Source organism: Salmo salar, chromosome 15 (assembly GCF_965601325.2).
Source record: "Salmo salar chromosome 15, fSalSal1, whole genome shotgun sequence".
Taxonomy (NCBI): domain Eukaryota; kingdom Metazoa; phylum Chordata; class Actinopteri; order Salmoniformes; family Salmonidae; genus Salmo; species Salmo salar.
This window is the reverse complement of record NC_138305.1, coordinates 91,916,893-91,931,490: the sequence shown is the minus strand read 5'-3', so window position 1 is coordinate 91,931,490 and position 14,598 is coordinate 91,916,893. Positions and strand designations below refer to the sequence as shown.

Sequence of the window (14,598 nt, the reverse complement as noted above, 5' to 3'; positions counted from 1 at the left end):
TGGGATCTTTTATTTCAGCTCATGAAACATTGGACCAACACTTTATATGTTGCGTTTATATTTTCGTTCAGTATTTGGATATTTTTTTATTGGAAAATACAAGTAGTTGAATATTGGAATGTCTTTCAAAAATACACTTGGAAAGTATTGGCATGTATTTGAAAAAACTCAAAGTGTATTTTCAAATCAAAATATTTAGATACTACATGCATTTAAAGCCAGGTCTGTTTGGTCCTAGCGGTAATTAAGACATTTAGAAAAGTTTCAAATAGTAGGCTTTTTATAGGAAATTATTTGAAAATACTTAAAATAAGTAGATTCCACATTATTTGAAAAATACTAAAATACACAGCAAATAAATATTTCAAATACATATACTCAAATATACATGCTTTGAACCAAGCTCCGTAGACTATTACTTTAGGCCTATACTAATAGACTAGTTGTGAATTTCTGCCTTTAAGGTACACCTCTTAAAATTACAATTCAGGAAAAAAGTTTTGCCTCTGCTGGAAATGGCTATATCGGTCCACTAATATGCACTACTTCTGTGAAAATCTTTTCTCCAGATTTTTCAGGGGGTGCTGCAGCACCTTCAGCACCTCTATTTCCCACAGCTATGGTCATGGCAATGCTAATATGGCTAAAATTCGTTAGCTAGCTAACCAACAACTGTAACTATGTATTTGAGAAACAAGTGCTCATTGTGCAAATGTATTTATATTTTCAATGCAAATTTGGAGACGAAATACAGTCTATATGTTGTCAACAGTCTAAGCCAACCCCCTGTGTTTAGCCTCATAGTTCTGCACACATCAGTTTTGTTGCTAAACAACTAACCAGTCTACGAAATCAAGTGGGAACAGGTTACCGGTAGATAGGGGATTTATCACACTTGCTCCGCCCATTCAGTTTCACAGTAGCCTATATATAAACCGTTCCTAGACTCTCACTGCTGCATTACTCATCTATTCTTCAAGTTTCTTTTCTTCAATAACTGAATATTATTACAGTGACATTTTGTCGTGTGCCAAGTTACTTGAGTGTTTTCAGCCAGAATTACGCTCGTAGCCAATACCTCGGGCTGCCCCAGATTTCAATGTTCCCGCAATTCGGTGGGTGTTAAGATCCATGGAAGTGGCCGGCTTCTACGACGGGGATTGCTTTGCTTTCCAGAGTAGAAACAGCATTATCAGTCCCATTAGCGAAAACAGCACTTGCAAGCAGCGCGTTGACGGCTCGATGACGGAGCTTGGCATTGCCGAGCACGAGAAAGCAATTGATTTCAGCGACTACTTGGATCCAGCTGCTGCGCACTGTCAACTAGCAACACACAACGAAACTCAGCAGAGAGGGGGAGGCGTATTCGCTAGTTTCCTTGCCGAGGAAAGCAGGATAAAGAGACTTTCATCATTAGAACAAAACTACAGAAACTACATCTCTCTCAACGAGCGGGAGACAAGTGCGCACGCCAACCCTAGGGAGCCATACGTCCTGGGTTATCCTGAACTGCAGGAGACCCGTGTGGACACCGTGTTCAGCCCCGAGTTTCTTGGGAACCACTTTAAAACCGGTGAAAGAGACGATCTTCAAGAGGACCAAAGAATGGACAACAACGGTTCGTCTGGCTACGACATGAGGTATCTTCATTACCAGTCGACTCCAAGTGGCAGCCTTGGTAACATTTCCACTGCGTCCTCGTCTTCCTCAAGTCCACCCGGAACACCTGCCCTGCCAGGTAAAGGCAGGTCGCCTTTGCAGGGCGGGAAAATGTCATCTGGTGGTAAGGGGAAGAAGCGACTGGAAAAGGACAGTGAGGAATATAAGCAGAGGCGGGAGAGAAACAACCTTGCCGTTAGAAAGAGCAGGGATAAAGCCAAAATCCGCAATATGGAGACGCAACACAAAGTGCTGGAACTGGCCGCAGAGAATGACCGTTTACAAAAACGCGTGGAGCAGCTGTCAAGAGAGCTTGCCACTCTGCGTAACTTGCTCTCTGCCACCGGTCAGTGTTAGCCACAGAGTGCCAACACACCTCTCACTGGAAACCGGTACTTGATCAGGAACGGACTTAAAAAAAAACTTTATCGCGGTGCCATACATGTGAAAAAGTTATTCCAAGATGTTACGTTTGTGTACAGTATCTATACATGAAAAAGCCACCAACAGTTTACAAGTTGTGATTGGGTAAAGAAGGTGCAATGAATGTACAACTATTCATGATTCTTGACATGTCACCTTCATTCTGTCGTTACAATTTTGTGTATGCAGTGTTTCTGTATGGGTTTTGCATTTTATATTGAATATTGGTAAATATTCTGTTATTTAAAAATAAATGTCCTTATCTGGAGCAATGGTTGTCAAGGGAAGAGTTGTAGCCCACTGCAGAGGTATGATGCAACTCTTTGTAACAGTATTGGCAATGAATGAAGTAATCTCTTAATATGAGGAAAATGTACAAATGGTACTTGATATTTTATTGAATTAAACAATTTATACTTTGATATTATTCATTTGTATGTTGTTTATTTGTAAGATGGTAAAAAGGCGGTAGATCACCTGACTGGTTTATTCCTCTCTTTCACACACATACACATAGACATACACAGAATTAAATAGACCATTTATGTATCTCTTCGCTCACATGTGTAAGAATTCAAGGTATAAGTAACTCAGGGAATAAAAAGATTATAGGTGTACATAAGCTCAAACTTAAAGGTCCAATGGACCTGTTTTTATCTCAATATCAAATCATTTCTGGGTAACAATTAAATACCTCACTGTGATTGTTTTCAATTAAAATGGTCAAAAAGAAACAAAAATAGCTTCATAGCAAATAGCAATTTCTCAAGCAATACTTCTACTAGGACTGTCTGGGAGTGGAAAATGGAAAACTAGCTGTTATTGGCAGAGGGGTTTGGAACTCTCTTTCTTATTATTAACTTATTTACAGCCTGGTGATGTCACCAGGCAGGCCTAAACTCCATCCCACCAAAACAGGCTGAAATTGCAGGCAGGCGGTCTTTTCAAACAGCTCTTACACTAAAGGGGCATTATCATAATTTTCACAATTTCACAGTATTATTTTAACCTCATAGTGTGGAAATACACTGCTCAAAAAAATAAAGGGAACACTTAATTAAACAACACATCCTAGATCTGAATGAAATAAATAATCTTATTAAATACTTTTTTCTTTACATAGTTGAATGTGCTGACAACAAAATCACACAAAAATAATCAATGGAAATCCAATTTATCAACCCATGGAGGTCTGGATTTGGAGTCACACTCCAAATTAAAGTGGAAAACCACACTACAGGCTGATCCAACTTTGATGTAAGGTCCTTAAAACAAGTCAAAATGAGGCTCAGTTATGTGTGTGGCCTCCACGTGCCTGTATGACCTCCCTACAACACCTGGGCATGCTCCTGATGAGGTGGCAGATGGTCTCCTGAGGGATCTCCTCCCAGACCTGGACTAAAGCATCCGCCAACTCCTGGACAGTCTGTGGTGCAACGTGGCGTTGGTGGATGGAGCGAGACATGATGTCCCAGATGTGCTCAATTGGATTCAGGTCTGGGGAACGGGCGGGTCAGTCCATAGCATCAATGCCTTCCTCTTGCAGGAACTGCTGACACACTCCAGCCACATGAGGTCTAGCATTGTCTTGCATTAGGAGGAACCCAGGGCCAACCGCACCAGCATATGGTCTCACAAGGGGTCTGAGGATCTCATCTCGGTACCTAATGGCAGTCAGGCTACCTCTGGCGAGCACATGGAGGGCTGTGTGGCCCCCCAAAGAAATGCCACCCCACACCATGACTGACCCACCGCCAAACCGGTCATGCTGGAGGATGTTGCAGGCAGCAGAACGTTCTCCACGGCATCTCCAGACTCTGTCACGTCTGTCACGTGCTCAGTGTGAACCTGCTTTCATCTGTGAAGAGCACAGGGCGCCAGTGGCGAATTTGCCAATCTTGGTGTTCTCTGGCAAATGCCAAACGTCCTGCACGGTGTTGGGCTGTAAGCACAACCCCCACCTGTGGACGTCGGGCCCTCATACAACCCTCATGGAGTCTGTTTCTGACCGTTTGAGCAGACACATGCACATTTGTGGTCTGCTGGAGGTAATTTTGCAGGGCTCTGGCAGTGCTCCTCCTGCTCCTCCTTGCACAAAGGCGGAGGTAGCGGTCCTGCTGCTGGGTTGTTGCCCTCCTACGGCCTCCTCCACGTCTCCTGATGTACTGGCCTGTCTCCTGGTAGCGCCTCCATGCTCTGGACACTACGCTGACAGACACAGCAAACCTTCTTGCCACAGCTCGCATTGATGTGCCATCCTGGATGAGCTGCACTACCTGAGCCACTTGTGTGGGTTGTAGACGCTGTCTCATGCTACCACTAGAGTGAAAGCACCGCCAGCATTCAAAAGTGACCAAAACATCAGCCAGGAAGCATAGGAACTGAGAAGTGGTCTGTGGTCACCACCTCCTGAACCACTCCTTTATTGGGGGTGTCTTGCTTATTGCCTATAATTTCCACCTGTTGTCTATTCCATTTGCACAACAGCATGTGAAATGTATTGTCAATCAGTGTTGCTTCCTATGTGGACAGTTTGATTTCACAGAAGTGTGATTGACTTGGAGTTACATTGTGTTGTTTAAGTGTTCCCTTTATTTTTTTGAGCAGTATATATATAAAACAAAGTAAAATCACGTTCTTGACTGCACTGGTAACATTTAGGTATATCTCTTATTTTAGACCCATGGACAACTGATTTGGAATATGATGACTAATTTGCATCTAACCATAGTTATTAAAAGTGATAAGTTATGATATTGTGTGATTTGGAATATGATTTTAAATATGATGATTGATTTGGAATGTGATGACACATTTTCAGTTATAATATTGAAAACCTAAAATACCAGAATTACTTCAGTGTGATTCAGTAAAACAATTAATATTTCAACAGCAGTGTATTGGTGACAGAAGACATACTAACTGAGCCTTTTTCACCCAACTAGCAAATGTCACCATTATCTTAAGCACACACCTCGGTCAATAGTCTGGTGGGTCCACTGACCCACAGAGGGGTTCAAGGCCTCATAGGCCAAGATTAATCAACAACTAACCTTTTGCCCAAACACACCACCACTGTCCTGCAAATAGTTTTTTTTAAACGTGTATAACCTGCCAGCCTCAAATATCAAATGGTATACTTTAATATTTAGCCTATGAAATGTGCCGAAGAAAAGAGTGATTTTGGATGTGGAACAGATTCTCTTTGATAATCTATCATCCACCAAAGGTCCAGTTTGTTCAGTAAAATTATATACAGTATGTTTAGTTTTAGTTTAAACTAAAAACTGGTCTGAGTGGAACTGGTCAAATACACTACCATTTCTACACATGAATGCAAGGCAGTGGAAATGACTGAAAATACTATCAAACTTGCCCATCAAGAGTTACCCTGGTAATAGGACAGGAGAACTACAGTAAACCCGTGACAATGCAGGGCAGAGGTTTGTAAAGGAGGCCAGTTTCGAGAGAGAGAGCAAATTGTGTATGTGTGCTAGTGCTTTATGTATTTCTTGATTAGGCTTTGCTACTGAACCCAATAGCTCCAAGTACATTTTGACAATGTCATCCTTTCTTGTATCACATAAAAGAGAAAATACAATGTTTTGAACATCGTGAATTTCACAACACAACTTCCCATAATGGAAACAGAGTATATTGCTCAACGACATCTTCCTGTTCCATCCGTGAATTCAAATGTCACACCCAATTAAAACAATGCTCTACGCACTTACAAGACAAATCTAGCAATAGGTTGAAATAGGGATAGTTCACCCAAATTATATTGTACATTCACTTGATTTTATTGTTTCCTAAAATGTAGTGTATACTGTACTATCTAGGTTTTGTTTGTTAAGCTGCTGCATAGTATTAGTATCATTGAGTCCAAAATAACGAGAGTAGTGCTGGACCTCTGTTAGCATGCTCTGTATACAGACCAAAATCACAACCAAGCCGTTTCAAATCAAGCTGTGTAGCAGCATGATACACTTCCCATCATACACTGTGGTGTTGTTGTTGTTGTTTTTTGTTGTTGTTATTGATGTTTCTTTGTTGTTTTTTATGTTGTTGCTGGAAATGGTGAGAGTTTAGCCTCCGTGTAAATGAAACTCTGTTCTTTAGGCTCCACATTCAACAGCTCAGTAAAAACCTTAAACTTCAGCTGATCTTTTTCTTTAATTTCAGGCTAGAAAAGACCTTGTTGAAGCCACTTTTTTGCCTTTATTGGATTATGGTGATATTCTGTACATGGGCTCCCGTGTGGCGCAGCGGTCTAAGACACTGCATCTCAGTGCTAGAGGCGTCACTACAGACACCCTGGTTCAGCGGTCTAAGACACTGCATCTCAGTGCTAGAGGCGTCACTACAGACCCCCTGGTTCAGCGGTCTAAGACACTGCATCTCAGTGCTAGAGGCGTCACTACAGACACCCTGGTTCAGCGGTCTAAGACACTGCATCTCAGTGCTAGAGGCGTCACTACAGACCCCCTGGTTCAGCGGTCTAAGACACTGCATCTCAGTGCTAGAGGCGTCACTACAGACACCCTGGTTTGATTCCAGGCTGTATCCCAACTGGCCATGATTGGGAGTCCTATAGGGCGGCGCACAGTTGGCCCAGCGTTGTTTGGCCGGTGTAGGCCATCATTGTAAATAAGAATTTGTTCTTAACCTACTTGCCTAGTTAAATAAAAGTTACATTTAATTCCCCGGGATCTTACCTGCACACTAGACCAGTTGTCCCCAAACTGTGACATAAGGGGTCGGCAGGTAGGGCGCGAAGAGGTAGGAGGAGAACTCAGTTGGGCTTTCAACTTATTCTTGAAAGTTGTAATAGTAGAATGCACAAGGTGCAATTTCGAAATTGGTAGTTCATCAGCAGTTTTCCTCTTGTCATGTCAGTCATTGCAGACCTTGGAGAGCTATTTATGTCCAGTTGATCAACTAGCCATGTCAGCTAACGTTTCTTAGCCCAATGATTTTGTTTTCATGTTTGAGTCAGTCAGATATCACATGAACACATAAGAAATGGCAAAATGTGTAGAATTGCAGGAAATGAGCTTCCAAACATCAAAATGTTCTCTCCACCCGTGGCAAAATGTGTAGAATTGCAGGAAATAAGCTTTAAAACAGCAAAAGAAAATCCACCCCATGGCGAAATGTGTAGAATCGCAGGAAATAAGCTTTGAACCTGCAAAAAACATTCTCCTCCAACAAGAGGAGTGTGAACAGTTTTTGACATGGACAGTGCTTGTGCCCTTAAAAGAAATAGTGTGCATGAGTGAAAAAGTTTGGGAAGCACTGCACTAGACACACTTTACCATGCTGCTCTAAGATTTGTAACCAACACAAGACGTCACTGTAACTTCTATCAGTTAGCCATCCTTAACTATAAGGCGACAGACTCACTGGTACATGTCTAAAATTGTCAATGACTCCAACCACACAAGTCATAGACTGTTCTCTCTGAGCCCCTTATGTTAATTCTTATTTACTATAATGTTTTGCACTGGCTCTTTTGCACAGGCTCCATGTACACTTACTGGACTCTAACCACACACTCACACATACTACACTGGCACTCCAACACACACACACACACACACACACACACACACACACACACACACACACACACACACACACACACACACACACACACACACACACACACACACACACACACACACACACATTCATATTCCTTCACACTCTACACATACGCTGCTCCTACTCTGTGTTTATTATCTATGTATAGTCACTTTACCCCTACCTACATGTACATATTACCTCAATTACCTTGACTAATCCACACCCCTGCACATTGACTCGGTACCGGTACTCCTTGTATATAGCCTCATTATTTTGCTTATTTAGCACATTTTTCTTACTTAAAACTCTGCATTGTTTGTTAAGGGCTTGTAATAAAGAATTTCACGGTAAGGTTGTATTTGAGTAAAATGATTTTATGTGAGTAAAAGGATTTGTGAGTAAAAGGATTTTATGTTTGTCTACACTTATTGAACAACTGAGAACACCTGCTCTTTCCATGACATAGACTGACCAGGTGAATCCAGGTGAAAGCTATGATCCCTTATTGATGTCACTTGTTAAATCCACTTCAATCTGTGCAGATGAAGGGGAGTAGACAGGTTAATAAAGAAGGATTTTTAAGCCTTGAGACAATTGAGACATTGATTGTGTATGTGTGCATTCAGAGGGTGAATGGACAAGACAAAAGATTTAAGTGCCTTTGAAAGGGGTATGGTAGTAGGTGCCAGGATCAGCTACTGTCAAGAACAGCAAAGCTGCTGGGTTTTTCATGTTCAACAGTTTCCACGTATATCAAGAATGGTCCACCACCCAAAAGATATCTTGCCAACTTGACACAACTGCAGGAAGCATTGGAGCCAACATGTGGAATGCTTTCGACACCTTGTAGAGTCCATGCCCTGATGAATTGATGCTGTTCTGAGGGCAAAATACCAAACATTAGGTATTCCAAGTTAGGGCAGCTGCCAATATATTTAAGTACTTTACTCACCCTATGAGTCATGGACATTACCATCTGAGATCAAATAACTGTATTTTCTATAATGTTCCCAACACAAGAACTGAGCTTGGAAAGAGTGCCTTTAGCTTTATATATATATATACACACACACACACACACACACACACACACACACACACACACACACACACACACACACACACACAGTGGTCAAACTTTATACTTGGTGTGACCTTGTAGTTCCGCCCCTTGCAGCTCCTGGAGCCTCCCCTGATCCCTCCTAGTGCCTGGCTCTGACAGAGGAGAGGGAATTTCCCACACAGGATCACATTTTGTTCTCGAAAGCAGAGCCCAGCCCCCTTTATCCCATTTTACCGTCAATGAGCAGTAGCTGTCCGTAAACTCCACATTGCATCATACCTCCTGCAGACCAATAGCCCTCCTAAAAACTCCTCTGGTAGAGCAATACAAATAATGCACTCCCATGTTTTGCTTGAGTTTAAACAGGACATATGTCCACTGTGTTGGAAATGGTAAGATATCTCCTCAGATCTATGAATCACTTGTGCTGTTCATTTTGAGGGAGATCTACAGATGTAGGATCTTAATTGTATCACTCTTTTGTAACTGAGAATTTTCCTGTGCCATAGGAAATGCAGATGAGCTTACTGATTTACATAAATTCACTAAAACCCTGCACTAACACACGGTTATATTAACATTACGGTACTTTTCATGTAGCCTACTTTTGTCCAGCTAATAATCTAACCACCGATCAAGCAACATTATGAATTAAACATTAAAATCCTGTTATTTTGCTACTGGTCAAATGAAGATCTACACCTGTAATTTGAGAAATTATAGTCATTATTGTACTTTCTATTTGTGGTCAACATGAGACATCCCTCAAAAGACTCTTCCCTGAAGACACTTGAAACAGTGATATTTCAACACATATGTGATTTCTTGTACACCATAGCATTTCAACATAATATCAATATAGAACAAAGTAGTTTGGGGAGGAAATTGAACATTGACCAGGAAATTTACCAAGCTCACGTCGCTTGAATAATTTCAAAATTGTGTGTACCGGTGTGTACTTTTTGGGGCAGGGAAATTAAATTGCTCTGTCAACACAGTTGCACTATACAAATGTAATAACACATTTATATACATTTGGTGTTACTGTTCTTTATATACATGCTTCAAGTATGTACAATAGAGTGTGTGTTAAAAGGGTCGGGTCTGATTTAGCAGTTTCATCACCCCTAATCTAGTAGTTAGTGGTACTTGCAATGATGTATATAAACCCTGGATTGCTGATGCTATGTATTGGCCAATTAGAGACTTTGAGGTCAATGGTCGGTCATATTGGCACTCCCCAGAAGAAGCAGTCCTCCATGAATTAAATATTTCAAGGACAAAATTAAATGTATTTATGTATTTTTATTGTTGTAGTGGGGACAGTAACATAGAACTTTAAAAAAATGTATACTTTAAGGAAAATGTTTTAATAAATGTTTTCATTTTTTATGTTTAGCTCACATAATGTAATTTAAAGGTATGCATTAAGGTGTCTGTAATATAATAAACGTGGCAAAAACAAATGTAGACATTAGTAAATGCATTTCTAAAGCTTCCAAAATATTTTTTACAATGGTAGGGGTGCCAAGATGGAGGCGTGGTATCTGCAAAACAGCACCCCCTGTGTATATATAAATCATTGGGTACTTTCCCAGCACCCCTTATTTACTCATTAGTGGTACCTACAAGTCACTTGCATCAGCCAATCATTGTTCACCATTCCCCTTGTACCTCACTGAACTCCACTCCTGCCTTCAGAGAGTGATCGCGGTCAGAAGAGAATGGTCTCATTGGACTGTTTATCTGTATCTGACCTGTCTTTAGTGCATGCATCTAAGTGTAAGTGCTGTACATGTCATTGCTTCTTTAGGCCATTGCTTCGTTGGGTGTTGCTAAGGCAGTCGAGTCATTGCCATGTTTATAAGCTTTATAGATCCTTTTCTATGTGTGTCATGCTACTTCTAGCCTGCTATCCAAGATGTTAGGCCTTAATGTTGCCTCATGCTACCGTGTACTGTATGTAGTCCTAGCTGTAGCATGTAGCCTAATTTAGCCTGTGCTTCTCCTTGTTGCGCAGTTACTTTTCCACGGTGCTCATGGTCTCATGCACATATGCAGACCCTAGTTACATGGGAGAGGCTATACGGACACGCCTGGTGCACAAATTGATGGTGTAAGCTGAGGGTCGAGTGCTGAGGGTCGAGTGGAAACAAATGGATTCGGTTGAGTTAGTCGTCCTGATGAGCCTTTCCCAGCTAGCTAGTTTATGCTGGCTCTCTGGCAACAACAGCAGGATGGCTGAAAAAAAGTTGACGACATCCGCTCCTTATTCACTCAGCCTACTGGTCCCACTCGCACAGAACTACCTCTGACCTCTTTCTCCCCTCTCTCCCCAGATGAAATCCTGCGACTAGTGATGTCCAGCTGCCTGACAACTTGCCCACTGGACCAGGTCGCCTCTTCCCTTCTCCATATCTTCTCCGGGGACCTTCTCCCATTCCTCACTTACATGTAAACAATTTAGTCATCTAGCAAATGATTTTATCAAGAGTAACTTACAGGATCAATTAGGGTTAAGTGCCTTGTTCAAGGCCACATCGACAGATTTTTCACCTAGTCAGCTCAGGAATTTGAACCAGCAACCTTTCAGTTATGCTCTTAACTGCTAACTGCAAGACTACCTTCCTCCCACTTCCCTCATCAACTCATCCCTGACCTCTGGTTGCGTCCTCTCTGACTTAAGGATCCCCTCCTCAAGAAACCAACACTCGATCCCCACTGATGTCAAAACCTACAGACCGGAATCCCTTCTATTTTTTCTTTCCAAACACTTGAGCGTGCTGTCTCTGACCAACTCTCTCGTTATCTCGCTTATTACGATCTTCTTGACCCTAACCAGTCAGGCTTCAAGACGGGTCATTCAACTGAGACTGATCTCCTCTGTGTCACGGAGGCTTTCCACTCTGCCAAAGCTGACTCTCTTTCCTCTGTTCTCATCCTCCTAGATCTATCCATTGCCTTCAAAACCGTAAACCATCAGATCCTCCACCCTCTCAGGGCTAGGCATCTCAGGCTCCGCATCCTACTTGGCAGGTTGCTCCTACCAGGTGGCGTGGAGAGAATCTGTGTCTGCACCACGTGCACTTACTACTGGTGTCCCCCAGGGCTCGGTTCTAGGCCCTTTCCTCTTTTCTCTATACACCAAGTCACTTTTCTCCATCACATCCGAACATGGTCTCTCCTATAATTGCTATGCGGATGACACTCAACTACTTTTCTCATTCCCCTCTTCTGACACCCAGGTGGACACATCTCTGCGTGCCCGTCAGATATTTCAGGTTGGATGTCGGCCCACCACCTCAAGCTCTACCTTGACAAGAGGGAGCTGCTTTTCCTCCCAGGGAAGGCCTGCCGGCTCCAAGACCTTGCCATCACGGTCAACAACTCCCCCTCCCAAAGTGCAAACATACCTTGGCATGACCCTGGACATCACCCTGTTGTTCTCTGCAAACACCAAAGCAGTGACTCACTCCTGCAGTTTCATGCTCTACAACGTCTGTACAGTACGACCTTTCCTCACACAGGAAGCAGTGCAGGTCCTAATCCAGGCAATAGTCATATCCCATCTAGATTACTGCAATTTTCTGTTGGCTAGGCTCCCTGCTTGTGCTATCAAACCATTACAACTTATCCAGAATGCTGCAGCCCGTCTAGTGTTCAACATTCCCAAGTTCTCCCATGTCACCCCGCTCCTCTGTACACTCCACTGGATTCCAGTCGAAGCTCGCATCCACTACAAGACCATGGTGCTTGCCTACGAAGCAGCAAGGGGAACTGCCCCTCCCTACCTTCAGACTATGCTCAAACCCTATATCCCAACCCGATGTTCTGCCACCTCTGGTCTCTGAGCGGGAGCTGACCCCACTCAGACTTGAATTAGCTAACACAACGTGCCATTGGAACACAGGAGTGATGGTTGCTGATAATGGGACTCAGTACGCCAATGTACGTAGATATTCCATAAAAAATCTGCCGTTTCCAGCGACAATAGTCATTTACAACATTAACAATGTCTTCTCTGTATTTCTGATTCATTTGATGTTATTTTAATGGACAAAAAATAAGCTTTTCTTTCAAAGACATTTCTAAGTGACCCCAAACTTTTGAACGGTAGTGTACATACATACATATGTAACATATACAGATAAAAAAATACATAAAAAAAGAAACAGAAGGCATTTGAACCCAGTCTGACACAAAGAGAAGATTCATATGGGAGACAAGCCTATACACAATCTACATTTGAAGTCGGAAGTTTACATACACTTAGGTTGGAGTCATTAAAACTCGTTTTTCAAACACTCCACAAAGTTCTTGTTAAAAAATAAACATTTTGGCATGTCGGTTAGGAAATCTACTTTGTGCATGACACAAGATATTTTTCCAACAATTGTTTACAGACAGATTATTTCACTTATAATTCACTGCATCACAATTCCAGTGGGTCAGAAGTTTACATACACTAAGTTGACTGTGCCTTTAAACAGCTTGGAAAATTCCAGAAAATGATGTCATGATTTTAGAAACTTCTGATAGGCTAATTGATATCATTTGAGTCAATCGTTGGTGTACCTGTGGGTGTATTTCAAGGCCTACCTTCAAACTCAGTGCCTCTTTGCTTGACATCATGGGAATAATCAAAAGAAATCAGCCAAGACCTCAGAAAAAAATTGCAGACCTCCACAAGTCTGGTTCAGCCTTGGGAGCAATTCCCAAACGCCTGAAGGTACCACGTTCATTGGTACAAACAATAGTACGCAAGTATAAACACCATGGGACCACGCAGCCACCATACCACGCAGGAAGGAGACACGTTCTGTCTCCTAGAGATGAACGTACTTTGGTGCGAAAAATGCAACTCAATCCCAGAACAACAGCAAAGGACCTTGTGAAGATGCTGGAGGAAACAGGTACAATAGTATCTATATCCACAGTAAAACGAGTCCTATATCGACATAACCTGAAAGGCCGCTCAGCAAGGAAGAAGCCACTGCTCCAAAACCACCATAAAAAAGCCAGACTACGGTTTGCAACTGCACATGGGGACAAAGATCGTACTTTTTGGAGAAATGTCCTCTGGTCTGATGAAACAAAAATAGAACTGTTTGGCCATAATGACCATAGTTATGTTTGGAGGAAAAGGGGGGGGGGGGGGGGGCTTGCAAGCCGAATAACACCATCCCAATCGTGAAGCACGGGGGTGGCAGCATCATGATGTGGGGGTGTTTTGCTGCAGGAGGGACTGGTGCACTTCACAAAACAGATGGCATCATGAGGTAGGAAAATTATGTGGATATATTGAAGCAACATCTCAAGACATCAGTCAGGAAGTTAAAGCTTGGTCGCAAAGGGGTTTTCCAAATGGACAATGACCCCAAGCATACTTCCAAAGTTGTGGCAAAATGGCTTAATAAGGACAACAAAGTCAAGGTATTTGAGTGGCCATCACAAAGTCCTGACCTCAATCCTATAGAGAATTTGTGGGCAGAACTGAAAAAGCATGTGCGAGCAAGGAGGCCTACAAACCTGACTCAGTTACACCAGCTCTGTCAGGAGGAATGGGCCAAAATTCACCCAACTTATTGTGGGAAGCTTGTGGAAGGCTACCCAAAACGTTTGACCCAAGTTAAACAATTTAAAGGCAGTGCTACCAAATACTAATTGAGTGTATGTAAACGTCTGACCCACTGGGAATGTGATGAAAGAAATAAAAGCTGAAATAAATCATTCTCTCTACTCTTATTCTGACATTTCACATTCTTAAAATAAAGTGGTGATCTTAACTAACCTAAGACAGGGAATTTTGACTAGGATTAAATGTCAGGAATTGTGAAACTGAGTTTAAATGTATTTGGCTAAGG

General features: G+C 42.2%; 1 protein-coding gene across 1 annotated transcript; it reads left to right on the top strand.

Moving 5' to 3' along the window:
• Positions 1–809: 809 nt before the first annotated feature.
• Positions 810–2,509, top strand: LOC106572480 (CCAAT/enhancer-binding protein beta). The gene has a single exon (XM_014146703.2). The coding sequence runs from the start codon at positions 1,132–1,134 to the stop codon at positions 2,014–2,016; it is 885 nt and encodes a 294-aa protein (XP_014002178.1). The 5' UTR covers positions 810–1,131; the 3' UTR covers positions 2,017–2,509.
• Positions 2,510–14,598: the final 12,089 nt, after the last annotated feature.